This window comes from Seriola aureovittata, chromosome 7 (genome assembly GCF_021018895.1).
Source record: "Seriola aureovittata isolate HTS-2021-v1 ecotype China chromosome 7, ASM2101889v1, whole genome shotgun sequence".
Lineage (NCBI taxonomy): Eukaryota > Metazoa > Chordata > Actinopteri > Carangiformes > Carangidae > Seriola > Seriola aureovittata.
In genome coordinates, this window is record NC_079370.1 from 4658254 (window position 1) to 4672583 (window position 14330).

General features: G+C 44.6%; 2 protein-coding genes and 1 long non-coding RNA gene across 8 annotated transcripts in view; all 3 read right to left on the minus strand.

Moving 5' to 3' along the window:
- Window positions 1–14330, minus strand: part of bcan (brevican) — a 36664-nt gene that overhangs the window by 20909 nt on the left and 1425 nt on the right. The window lies entirely within an intron of this gene.
- On the minus strand, window positions 3357–10784 carry LOC130172004 (uncharacterized). Of its 2 annotated transcripts, none has more exons than XM_056380378.1 (2): window positions 3873–10784; window positions 3357–3593 (listed from the first exon to the last, which is right to left on the minus strand). In XM_056380378.1, exon 1 carries the CDS (start codon window positions 9244–9246, stop codon window positions 4543–4545), a length of 4704 nt encoding a protein of 1567 aa, XP_056236353.1. In that variant the 5' UTR covers window positions 9247–10784; the 3' UTR covers window positions 3357–3593; window positions 3873–4542. The 2 variants fall into 2 exon arrangements, with proteins under 2 accessions (XP_056236353.1, XP_056236354.1); XM_056380379.1 differs by having other exon boundaries at window positions 3357–3395; window positions 3541–10784.
- LOC130172007 (uncharacterized) lies at window positions 10953–11747 on the minus strand. The gene is made up of 2 exons (XR_008828220.1): window positions 11469–11747; window positions 10953–11189 (listed from the first exon to the last, which is right to left on the minus strand). It is a non-coding gene; the product is annotated as an uncharacterized LOC130172007 (long non-coding RNA).

Genomic DNA, 14330 nt, shown 5'->3' on the forward strand with positions numbered 1-14330 from the left:
TACCCATATCCATAAGCCTTTAATAGGAAAAAGTTATAAAAAATAACAATGGCAAATGCAATGTATCCTTGTAAGTAATCATGCTAAATTAGCTAGCTAAATTATTCTATAAAAAAGAAAAAAAAACTATGTGTTAAAAAATGACAAAACGTTGCCTGTTCACACCAGCTGCGTTGCTGCTACTGCCAGCTATATATGTCTACATAGAGTTTGCAGGCTACTTGGAATTTTTTAATTTATTTATTTTTGACAGAAAACGTTAGTAAAATGTCTCTGTCTCCACATGCAGCTGCTAAAACAGTTAAAAAATATAAAATATATTTATATTTTTTCATGTCTGTGTTGTAATCAGGTTCAGCCTGGACAGAGACAACTATAGTGGAAGGTGTCAGTTTTATGTAATGTTGCTGTTATGATGTCAATATGACATCAACTGACTGTTTTTGCTGGGAGACGCGACACCCATGAAAAACAGGCGAGACGCCGAATTCCTGCCAACATCATGTTCAGTGGACAGAAGCTGCAGGAATTGTTATTCTAACAACTGCGTCCATATCACGCCGAGTATGTAGGAAGATGATGTTTAATCTCGCCCAACAACCCGGTAATCCATGTTGCAAGTGCTTTCACCCTCCTGTCACCAAAAATAAAAAAATAATTCCTTTAAAAATTTCCCATTAGATTGCAAGAAAGAAGAAGATGCTCTGATTGGTTGACTGTCAAGACACCACACTGGACTCCTTCCACTGAAGAAACCAAAGATGTAAGCAGCGATTCAGATGTCTGGAGTCAGGCTTGAAAAGAGTATCATCAGAAAAGTTTTTTTTTTTTTTTTTTTTTGGACAGAAAAATGCGTCTCAAGATTATTTTCCAGCTTTATAATAGTCTGACAAGTTAGAATAAATGAGAAAGGAATCAGCTGTCAACCTGTCAGCTTCCTGTCACACCGCTTTCACTTCATGTTTAATGGACAAATTTGCCATAAAACCTCCTGCAAATATCTGACAGCATGGTGCTGATATTCAGATCCTACAATCCCTTCATTTTCTGACTTATCAACTTCCTGTCCTACTCACACACACACACACACACACACACACACACACACATAGAGAGAGAGTGATCCAATAAAAATATAGCAGATTTCAGGTAAAAACACTCAGAGAAATACAAATCCTGCAAGGTTTGGACGGTGGGTCCAGGTGGGCGGGGCTTGGTGACTGCTTTGTTGTGACATCACAAAGTTCCAGAAGTCCTGACGGCTGGTTTTAAGGCTCAGTTTCTGAATACAGGCTGTGTGCATTTCTCTGTGGACTGAGGCTTTGATACTTTCACAGTATTAATATAGAAGCTAGACCTGATCTATAATCACACTACACATGGACAGAGACCTTTACACTGGAGGAGCTTTAACAGTAATACAGCAGATCTCTGTTAAAATGGTGTTAGGGACAGAGGGGGGGGGGGGGGGGGAGAGAGAGAGAGAGAGGTGGTTTTCCTCTGGGGAGGCAGAGCAGGCGAAGGACGCATCCCAGGCAACATCACAATTGCAAAGACAAGCAAGTGGCTGAATAGTCAATGACTTCACCTTGAGGGAAAGGCGGTGGGGGCCAAGAGAGTGAATGTTTGACCGTTCAGTTTGCCAGGAAAGGTCATATGAGGCTGGAAGAGAGGGGGGGTTGACGAGGGGGGGGGGGGGGGGGGGGTGAACTACATTCTTAAAGGACTGCACCAGCTTTGTGAGAGTTTGGCCCATTTGTCACTTCACCCAGTGTGAGATGAGAGGGTCGGTGCTCCGGGGGACGGCTCAGTGATTCACACATGCTAACATGTTAGCATGAAGCACAACAAGTGCTCAAACCTGAAGAGCAGAACAAACGAGTCCAGAGACGCCTCAGTCACTGACCTCTGATACTTCTGTCTGAAGGTTCAGTCCACTTACTAACTTTTTCCAGAGCTTTCAGACAAATTTCAGTGGATGCTCAGTTGTCATCACATGATGAAGTATGAAAGATCTGTCATGTGATGACAGGTGAACATACAGCGTGTGGGGGAAGTAAAAAGATGAGTCAATGGGGATTTGATCAATCTGAGATTAGTCCTGTATTAAAATATAGGAGGCTGCGTTGGTGGGGGGGCGTGTTTGATTAAAGCTCCTCCAGTGTAAAGGTCTCTGTCCATGTGTAGTGTGATTATAGATCAGGTCTAGCTTCTATATTAATACTGTGAAAGTATCAAAGCCTCAGTCCACAGAGAAATGCACACAGCCTGTATTCAGAAACTGAGCCTTAAAACCAGCCGTCAGGACTTATGGAACTTTGTGATGTCACAACAAAGCAGTCACCAAGCCCCGCCCACCTGGACCCACCATCCAAACCTTGCACTTTTTAGTTCTTCTGAGTGTTTTAACGTGAAATCTGCTATATTTTTATTGGATCACTCAGAAAACAGTCAGCCAAGTTTTTGGTTGTTAAAACCACAAATATATCTTCTTATGGATCAACACTTCAAATAAAACACAGAAGAAGAAGAAAATATGGAGCTTTAAAGTAAGAGAAAAACAATAAAAATATGAATGAAATAGGATCCAGGAGTTCCCTTGGAGTAACAATATAATGTGTTTAGAGGCTCATCAGCTGCCACAACTCTGCGCAACAGTTAGTGATACTCACAAAGAGGATTTTACAACTCTGGAAAGTTTTCACCTCTGCAGCTATTTTATCTTTTATCTCAACAATCACAACGTAAACAGTAGAAATGTGGCGCTCACGTTACAAAACATTCTACCAGGAAGTATGTGCAGTACATATATAAGGCGGACTGGCTCCTCTCAATCACATGACAGGGCTCACACCAGGCTGACGTTTCCTCTCCCAGTACCTGATACCTGATCTGATACCTGGAAACAAGATGGTACATCTCAGGGGATTTTCCTTTATGAGCCGTGACACAGTGATAAATAAGGCTCATGTGGACCACGGACTGCTGTGGCACTGCAAATTGAGTCAGCGGTCCACTGAGATTAAGAATCTCTGTTTCAAGGGAGAGCTGGCGGCAGCATAAATAAAAGCACAAAGCTGCAGGAGGAAAACAGGATGAGAGGGAACTCACGTTTCGAGGTTTCAGCTTCATCACCAGGCGAGTTAAAATAATGATCTTCTCAATAATCTTAAAGAATCTGACTCCAGCTCTTTATTTTTGGATTTAACGATACTGATGAAGAAGCTGTTTAATGTGGATCAGTCACATCTGGCTGATATCCACTTAGCTCCGTATATATGTAGCCGGAACAGCCTTGAAGTCCCGACAATTCTGCGTTGTGTTCAGGTGCAATATGAGATACCGGACACTGGAGATGCTGCCACGTGAATTTTCTTTATTCTGTTCCCCACAATCTGTAATGTGACATTCTGAGTGTGAGCGTTTACACATTTCCACGACCGGCTACCGCTCTCCATCAGGTTAACGATCACTGAGACTTTGAAATGAAATAAATTTTAAACTAAACATTCCTCCATAAACAATCAGCTGCACCCATACCTGTAATGTGACATTCTGAGTGTGAGCGTTTACACATTTCCACGACCGGCTACCTAACACACAAAAACAAAGAAACAAAGATAAGGAGAGATGAATTAACATGTGCGCTTAGACGCACCCCTCCGCACCCACACCCACACACACACCCACAGGGAGAGCTCCGGCAAGCTAGCTTGCTCTCTTCGTTCAACGTGCAGATGAACAACAAACCATACATGACCTAAAACCTTTACAAACACATCACAGACCAATATTCTCAAATTTAACTGCTTCCAACTACACTTAAAACTTAAAAAATGAACTTTTTAGTTTAAGCTATTTCAAACACTTACCGCTCTCCATCAGGTTAACGATCACTGAGGAGAGGCGGATCTGACATCACAACCGACATCATGGAACTTCAAAATAAAAGTGCTGACTATGAGAATAAAATAACCATAAAATGTGAAGCCAAAATTAATAAATAAGGTTACCTCATTCTGAAAACAATGTTAAATAATGTTGACATAACATAAAAATAATCATAAAAATAAGTCAAAACACATAATAGAAAGGATTTTGGTGAAATTAATAAAATAAAACAAAAAATTATACAAAACTCTTTCCTTGTCCGTTACATTCACCCCTCCTTAATTTCTCCAAAATCCCAAACATTAGGAAGGAACTGTAATCAGTAATTTGTGCAATCTACAATGGTCACATTCACTCAAACCAAGATGACCCCCGGAATCAGATTCCTCAATACAGCATGAAAAGCTACTTATGAAATAAGTTCAGAGAAGACAGAAGTTGATCAGGCTACTGTGTCTCCTAGTTAATATGGTGCCTTATACACCACACCCAATCTTGGCACACAACCCTACCAATGAAAACATTTATCGTGCATGAACAAGAAGATACATAAGAATGATGATGAATAATGAATGAAAAAATAAATAAATAAATAAAAAAAATAAAAAAATACTACAATTTGTACGTAGCTGTACCCCCATCTATCACACCTCAGAACAGAGTCAGCAAAGACTGAGATTTTCTGCCAAACCCTCTCATAATACCCCTTGGAAGTGGTTTCTGGGCCATGTTCTCAATTAGGCGATTAACCGCCTTAACAACCCTGCCTGTACGGGTCCTGACAGCATGTCTCTCAAGCCCTGAATTTTGCATTGGTGCTTGATCACCATCCACTGTAACATCAGGCAAGTCTCTCGGAGGTAAAACCTCCTCCCTCCGTTCCACACTCCCACCATCTGCAGAATTGTCATGAGAACCTGCACATGACATCTGATCAGTGTCCAAAGTTGAGGATTCTGACCTCTCATCCATCTCTTTCGTCTCCTTACCATCCCCCAATGACTCACAGTCAACATCCGGTGACATGCTCACCCATGAGTTTGTCCGGATCTCTGAAGTTTCCTCTGACAGACCCCTCAAGGCATCTGCTAGCCGAGTCTGAGACCCACTGATCTCATCTGTGGTGGCTGAACTGGGTTCTGCACCGGTTTGTTCGGGGATTGGTAAAAAGCTCACATCCAATATCAAGTTCCGATGCACCACCTTGGTCTTTCCACTCTCATCCTTGATTTTGTAGATGTGAGTTTGGGGATTACAGTCTATGACTGTATAGATTGTGGGTTCCCACTTATCTGCCAACTTTCTCTTCCCTCTCTCTGCTTTATTGGCAAGCAAAACTCTATCCCCCACATTCAGACAGGTGCCCCGGACCTTTTTGTTGTAGCCATCGGCTTGATGCTGCTGTTCTTTTCTTGCATGCTGCTGGGCAATACTAGCAGCTTCACGAAGGCTCGCCATCAGTTTGCCAGCATAGGTCTTGTAGTCAACCACATTGGTGTCCTTAAGGACCTGCTGGAAGACCATATCTACCGGGAGTCTAGGGATTCGACCGAACATCAGATAGAATGGAGCATATCCAGTTGTTTCATGCACAGTAGCATTGTAAGCGAATGTCAGGGTTTGTATCTGCTGTGCCCAGTGTTGTTTTGCTGCCAGTGGTAAGGAACGTAGCATACTGCCTAGCGTCCTATTGAATCTTTCAGTCTGTCCGTTTCCCATAGGATGATATGCCGTTGTATGTGACTTTGCTACCCCTGCGAGACTGAGGAGTTCTGATATTAGTTTGCTTTCAAAATTGGCTCCCTGATCGGAATGAATCCGCTCCGGAAAACCATATATGCAAAACACATTATCCCACAACTTCTTTGCAACTTGTTTCGCCGTCTGGTTTACACAGGGGAAAGCATGAGCCAACTTTGTGAAGTGGTCTGTTACAACCAGAACATCCACAGATCTCTGCTTGCTATCCTCGGCGCTCCAAAAATCGATACACACCAACTCCATGGGTGCTGAGGTGTGGATGCTCTCCAATGGAGCTCGGGCAGCTGGTTCAGGGGTTTTTGCAAGGACACATCGTCGGCAGCATTTCACGTAATCCTTAATGTCTCTTTCCATTTGTGGCCAGAAAAAGCGCTGTCTGGCAAGGTGCAGGGTTCTGGCTTGTCCTTGGTGCCCTGCAAGATCATGCACTCCAGAAAGGGCCTTGGCTTTACAGGTCGATGGTAAGACGAGTTGAAACCTTGTGTGTCTAGTCAATGGGTCCCTGATTGTCCTATAGAGGACCCCATCTTGAACTCTCAGACGATGCCATTGCTTACAGAGTGCTCGTGCCTTATGAGGTAAGTTACTTCTCTCCCTTCTGGATGGCGGTTCTCCCCGTTCTACAAATAGCAAAACCCCCCGAATGTCTGGGTCCGACTCCTGACTGTGCCGAAGTTCCTCAAGAGACAGAGCTGGAAGTGCCTCTTGTTCGGAAGGTGCTATCTGAGGAAGAGCCTTAAAAAACTGTACCGCTCGTGACTCTGCTGCCTCTTCCCACTCAATGTGAGCTACACAAATGGATTTAACATCAGAGGAACTCTGACTTCCAATTTGATTGCCACAAGAGACATTTGCACTTGCACAGACTGAGTCAGGTGCCTGAGAGCATTGAACCCTGCACCGAAAAACATCTTGCACTCCTTCCGCCTTTGTAGCCTTAGCCTCTGCCACGAGATCCTCGTATGGCTCACTGATCAGCCTTTGACTCACTGACCTGGAAAAAGGGTCTCTACTCAAGGCATCCGCCACAACGTTCTTCGTTCCGGGGATATGCTTGATGCTGAAGGTGTATGGGGACAGCTTGGCCACCCACCGCTGTTCACAGGCATCAAGTTTTGGTTTAGTCATCAAATAAGTCAATGGATTATTATCGGTCCACACTGTAAAAGAATGTCCCTTCAACCAATGACCGAATTTCTCACAAACACTCCACTTGAGCGCTAAAAATTCCAAGCGATGGGCGGGATACCTCTTTTGTGAGCCAGTCAGAGTCTTGCTTGCAAAGGCGATTGGACGGGCCTTTGTCTCACCCTCTGGTATCTGGGACAAAACCGCTCCTAGACCATTGAGAGAGGCGTCGATGGAGAGGACCAGCGGTTTGGAGAAGTCTGGGTGTGCGAGGACCACACAGTTCAGGAGCTTGTCCTTGAGACTGAGGAAGGCGGAGTCACAATCATCGGTCCAATCTGTAGGTTTTAGCTTTCTGAAAACCCCTGTCTTCTGGTTTGATTTGCCAGTCTTTCCTCTTCGCTTTTGGCCAGCTGTGAGAGCAAACAGAGGCTTGGCGATAGAGGAACAGTTCGGAATGAAATGTTGGTAATAGAATATCATTCCAAGGAACGATTTCACTCTCCGAACTGAAGGTGTGCAGCCGTCATCTTCCATCAAATCTTTCCTTGTCATCCTGACAATGACCTCCACTTTTCCTGGGTCAACAGCCACCCCATCACCATCAATAAGGTGGCCGAGGAATTTCACGGAGCGTCGCAACAGATGACACTTTTTTGGACTCAACTTCAGGTTGTGTTCTCTCAGCCTCTGAAAGACGGCCTCCAGTCTGTTGAGGGCTTCTTGCTCTGACGGAGCAAAGACCAGGAGGTCATCGAGATAGCACAGCAGGGTGCTAAAGTTGAGGTCACCAAAGATGCTCAGCATCATTCTCATAAAGGATGCAGGGCTATTACACAGGCCTTGTGGCATCCTGTTATACTCATGCAAGCCCAGTGGTGTTGTGAAGGCGGTGTACTTCTTGTCTTCCTCATGCATGGGCAGGTTATAGAACCCTGATGTCAAGTCCATGGTGCTGAAAACCGAATTCCCGCCAAGGGCAGCAAGGCAGTCTGCTTGATGAGGCAGAGGGTGAGCATCCTTTATGGTTCTCGCATTCAGCCACCGGAAATCTGTGCATATCCTGAGGTCACCGTTCTTTTTCCAAACCATCACCAAAGGGGAAGCAAATTCACTCACTGATTTTCGAATGATTCCTTGCTCTTCCATTTCAGTGAGGACTTGGCGCAATTTTTGGTAATGAGCCGGGGGCACTCTGCGATATGGGAGGCGGAAGGGATGGTCGTCTGTGAGCCGAATCCTGTGCACAAAGCCCTTGGCTTCCCCACAATCTAGATGGTGCTTTGAGAACACATCTTGATATTGTTCAAGCATTTCCACCAGCTGATTCTTGGTAGAGGGGCTCACCTGGCAACCGTCAATGTCAACATCTCCCAGTCCAAGGTCCTTCAGTTTATGTTTCAGGTCAGTGTTATCCACAGTCTTATGTCGGTCATGTGTTGTCTTATCCGTGTCATTTTCTTTCTGACAGGAGCCTTGAAGCAATGTGAAGTCTTCGGCTGCCACGCAAGGAGAGACATCTGCTAGCTTGCAGTTTCTTTTTAGGGTGAGGGGCTTTCCAGTGATATTTGTCACTCTCATTGGAGTCCAGCCATCTCCCCATAAGTGTGTGACCACTCTGCCGACCATTATGCCTCGGGGGGCACACTTAGATGAGGTGGGCTCCACCATCACTGTACTCCCAGGTGACATAGGGACATTACTTGGCAACCTGCCCCACAACAAGTACTCCTGCTGAGGTTGTAGTGTCACTGCCTGTGTCAGCTTGACTGTTCCCACCTTGTCTGGCACATCCTCCCCTCTCCACCTTGTGAGGCCAGCCATCATCTCCAAGAACCGTTCGCATTCTGCAGACTCCTGTCCATTGCATGAGACAAGTTTCCAGTAAGTATCATCCTTCTTCATCTGACGGACTACATACTTCAACAGGTTGGTGCCTACAATGAGTTCATCATTCTGACCAGCAACCACCAAAACTGGTACCATGCACTTAATCCCATACAATGTCAGTTCCATGTCATACATGCACTTTGGGCTCACCCGCACTCCTCCACAACCAACAAGGACAATGTTCTGTGTCATTTCTTGTTGTTGGATCAAGGTATTTTCAGATAAGAGTCTCCGTTCTGCAACCTCACTGATTGTGCAAGCCATCGATCCAGAGTCAAGTAATCCTCGCAGCTGAACAGAACCATTTATGGTCACAGGAGCGTGAAATAATTCACCAAATGCTTCAACCCTGTGGATGTTTTGAACAATTACTGTGGTATCAGGCATTGCTTTGCATATTTTTGAATACACCTCCTTTAAATCTTCACCACATTCGAGGGTTCCCTCTTTGATGCCCACACGTCCCCTCTCCGAGTGTGAGCTATTTAGTTTAAAGGTGCTGTAGCTTGCCCTTCTGTGGGTGGAGACTGGCTGAGGTGGGGTGGGGCATTGCGTCCTGGCCTGCGTTGCCGACATTCTCGCCTCCAGTGACCTGGTCTGAAACAGTTCATGCACAAGTTCTCCTGTCTGCAGTGCATTGTAGTAGAGTGATCAGCTGCCTGACAGACTTTACATCTCCTTTGGGGAGAATTTGCTTGTTCTCTGTTTGGTCTTATATTGACTGCCGTCTGAGTCTTCTGCTCCAAAACACGATCTAGCAGACTGATGAGTGACTGAATGCAAGTACTCTCAGCAGGAGGAGTGGACAATGGCCCTGTCATGTTTTGCTCACAAGTGTGCTCCCTCACATTATCAGTAGATACATCTTCCAGTGTTGAAGCCTGAACGTGAGCACTAACCTGCCTCTGCTGTGGTGGCCGGTATGTTTTACCTTGATTTCTTGTCTTGGCCTCCCTCTGATGTTCAATGAGATGTTCCTGTATTTCATGTGATGTCCATTTCTCTGCCGTTCTGCATTTCAGGACACTGGTGAGTGCAGGGTCAGGGCAATGCTTTACAAACATCATAGTGACTTCATGAGCGGGATCTCCGATATTCTTCCCCTGCCTTCTCAGACACTCATCTGCTACATCCACGGCTTTGTTCAGGCGGATCCAGTAGTCCATGGGGCTTTCTCCAGCCAGAGGTACGGTGTTGTAGAAGTCTGCTAGGGGCATTGAGGAATATGTTACTTCACTGAAATGCTGTTTGAGAATATCAAAAACAAGCTTGGGGTCTTCAGCAGGTTTTAAAGAGGGGATGCTGCGCAAAGTCACCCTTACAACATCTCTAGCCTTTCCCACCAATTTTGACATTATCTCTTGGGAGTGCTCATTGGGTGGAATACCCCTTTTCTTCAGATAGACGTCCATAACTTCCTCCCATTCGTGTACTGTGTGTTTGTCTGTCCCATCACCCCTGAAGTGTGGCGGCTCTTTGACATCTGCCTGCATTACAAGCTTCACCCCTGTCAGGTTTAACTCAGGATGACCTTCCCCTGTGTTTATGTTGGGTGTGGGGACACTTGTGTCATTCTGTTTACCTGTGGTCTTCTGTATCTGGTTTGCAATGCTCTCGCCAATTTGATGTGCTAGTTGAGTTATGAGGTTCCCTATGTCCTGAGAGCTGATATCTTCATTAGTTTTTTGTTGCATGGGAGAGAATTCATCAGCGAGCACGTGAGGGGAAAATGATGTACGAGGACGTACTGCGCTTGCACCTCTCCCCATGCCTGTAAAGCTGAATGGATTAGGCGTCTGCTGTTGTGGGCTAGTGATGTCATGGTGCATGCGAGTGGAAGATAAAACTGGGTGGCCCACTTTGCTGACACCTTTAACTGGAGTGGAATCACCCAAAAACCTGCCTCGCCCCAGAGTCATTACTACACCACCCTCATCATCATTAGGTGGCCTGTTTACATCCCTACCATTAGCCATTTTAACCAAGTAGGTTGACATTCGTACAAAAGTAATGTGGGAAGGTTAGTAACACTTGGCATGCACACAGTCCAAGAAAAAAAACTTAACAAAATCAATTTACAAAAACAAGAGTGTCAATGGCGTTTTTTTTTTTTTTTTTTTTTTTTAAGTCTCTACTTATTCCAGCAACCACCGGTGATCACTCTGGCGATGATCCGTGGCGAAGAGATCCGGGTCACGGCACCAATGTAGCCGGAACAGCCTTGAAGTCCCGACAATTCTGCGTTGTGTTCAGGTGCAATATGAGATACCGGACACTGGAGATGCTGCCACGTGAATTTTCTTTATTCTGTTCCCCACAATCTGTAATGTGACATTCTGAGTGTGAGCGTTTACACATTTCCACGACCGGCTACCGCTCTCCATCAGGTTAACGATCACTGAGACTTTGAAATGAAATAAATTTTAAACTAAACATTCCTCCATAAACAATCAGCTGCACCCATACCTGTAATGTGACATTCTGAGTGTGAGCGTTTACACATTTCCACGACCGGCTACCTAACACACAAAAACAAAGAAACAAAGATAAGGAGAGATGAATTAACATGTGCGCTTAGACGCACCCCTCCGCACCCACACCCACACACACACCCACAGGGAGAGCTCCGGCAAGCTAGCTTGCTCTCTTCGTTCAACGTGCAGATGAACAACAAACCATACATGACCTAAAACCTTTACAAACACATCACAGACCAATATTCTCAAATTTAACTGCTTCCAACTACACTTAAAACTTAAAAAATGAACTTTTTAGTTTAAGCTATTTCAAACACTTACCGCTCTCCATCAGGTTAACGATCACTGAGGAGAGGCGGATCTGACATCACAACCGACATCATGGAACTTCAAAATAAAAGTGCTGACTATGAGAATAAAATAACCATAAAATGTGAAGCCAAAATTAATAAATAAGGTTACCTCATTCTGAAAACAATGTTAAATAATGTTGACATAACATAAAAATAATCATAAAAATAAGTCAAAACACATAATAGAAAGGATTTTGGTGAAATTAATAAAATAAAACAAAAAATTATACAAAACTCTTTCCTTGTCCGTTACATATACATGTATGTATATCTATATATGTGCGTAAAGCATGGGCGAAATGTGATCTATCATGTGACCCGTGTAGAGAACTGCAGTGATTAAAACTGAAGCACATCTAGTCCGTTGAATACACGACGAGACAGACGACCGGAAAACGCAGCTGCCAATCAGAGAGAAGAATTAACATCCTACAATTACAAAAACACTCAGGGTTTGTTTCCAGGTCCAATTCTGATCCGGTTCAGATAAGTTTAGAGGCAACACCAACTTTCCTAAATCATTTTACAGACAGTAATGTAGAAATCAATCAGCTCATAGCCGACAGTGACCATCATCATCACTGGTTTGAAGGACAAATATTGTTGGTAACTGGTAATTTGCCAAAACCAACCTGGCTATTGTCTGGTTAATATTCCCGGTTAAGAACAATATTTCAGAGTGTGATTCAAAACTGAAGCGTCTCTTTTCCCTCTCAGCTCTAATAAGGTGATTCCAGATCTAAATTAAGTCTTAGAGTTTTAGTTTTTTTACAACTTTAATTACATACAATGTTAAACCTAACGTGAATGGACTGGATCAATAAATGGACCACCACTAACAGCCCCCCCCCCCGTCATTCAGATTTAAAGAACAAGGTCCAAAACCACTCGCTGAGCCGTCATTGGATCAACATGATGCCACCACCACCACCCCCCACCCCCACCCCCGCTTTCTCACGGCAAGAACCGCCACCGTTACCCTGCTTTTGCCCCCTCGTCAGCTCCTCCATTATACCAGCCCACCAGTCCCACATTGCACCACCTCGAATGACTCGGTCTGGCCATCTCCAGGGGCAACCTGCACCCGCAACCCCCTCCCACCCCTAGACCCCCCCACCCCCACCCCCCCGACTGACACAATCTGACAGGAAGCAAGGAGGAAGCCGGGGGAGGGCTGGAAACAAACGGGAGAACAGGGTGGCGACAGAGGAAGAAGAAAGCTGTGTGCAGCATGACTGAGTGCTGAGAGAGACGTTAAGTTCAGAGGAAGGATCTGGAACGATTCACCCGCCCGCCTCCAGCAGCGGCCATGTCTGATTAGCTGTTAGCCGCCGAGGGCAAAACTTTTAATAAAGTGACAAAAGCCATAAGTTACTAAACTCTGGTTGTGAGTTTCAGCTGCATTTAGACTTGTGTGTGTATGTGTGTGTGTGTGTGTGTGTGTGTGTGTGTTGTCGTCCGTGCACCACAAGCTGATTAGGCAGAATGGCTGCGAGTTATAACGGCTTATACCTCAGACAGGGTGACAACAACACGACAGCGAACACAGCACCGGTCGCCTCTCATTATTCACTTCGAGTCGCATTTCACACGAGCTGCTGGAAACTTCACTGCTGCTGCCGCGGAGACGCGTCACCCTCTGAAGTTACAGACACACTGCGCAGCAACCATAGTGACCTGCATGACCTGCTGCCCCCCACCCCACCTAACTGAGACCCAGCCCCACCATCAAGCACCGACAAACCACAACAAATTGGAAGAGTTTATATCTAAAAACACACCTGCAGCCTTTACACACGTCACAGGAGCCGGTCGCACAGAACACCTTACATTTTCTACTTAAGTCTTAAGTTAATTTCTCCTTAGCTGAGGGAGTTACTTAAGAATGTTGCACCGAATCTCTTAAAAATGTTTCCTTAGTTAAGGAAAAAAGTTGAGGCACGTGCAGCAGCGAAAGAGATTTCACAGAAAGAAATACTTTTGTGCCACAGTTTAACTGACTTTAAGTGATTTCTTAAGTGTGAGACTCAGATAAAGAGAACACCTTATATACTTAGGTGAACATTTTAAGGAGATCTTAAGGATGAAACTTAAGGGTGTTTTGTGTCCTTTTATTACTATTATTTCTAAACGAGGAGCAAAGACTAAAGTTATTTCTCAGCTTGATTCCAGGTCTGAAAAGACAAAAACCTGAAAGTATGTTGTTTTAACAGAGTGAGAATTAGACGTCTTAAGATTTGGAAAAACTCCTCCAGGACTTCCTTCCTTTCCTGTTCCAGCAGGACGGACCATTACACCCGTCTCTTGTCTGGCCGTTAAACAACCCCAGCTCATTCAGAGCGCTGCTGCTCTGCTGGTTCAGACAAAAACCCCTCTCCTTACATCTTTACAAAAAGCTTCCAGTAACAGGTTCTGTGCTGCGAATCAATGTGCGGCTGTACGTAGACGCATTTACAGTCCATATTTTTTTAAAGGGTCTGACCTATTTCTTCCAGACAGACGATCTTCACCTCATCACAGCTACAATCAGCCTTTACATTGAGGACCGTGCACGAGCTTAAATAAAATAAATGCAAAACAAAAAACCTCTTCAAACAACCACAGCTTCAAGTTCATCAGCTGGATGTTAAATCTGCCTTTAAAGGTGAATGTTCACTTTAGGAATCACTATTTCTTTCTTCTTTTAATTCATGAACGCACACGTAACTTCTTCCCAAAAACCTTCCCTCTGTTTTTATTTTAATTTCCCAGAATTCCACAGGTGTATTTCCAAAGACCAGATCTTCCCTTAATGTTCCTCCTAGGACACAGTTTATTAGTGGTGGCTGAG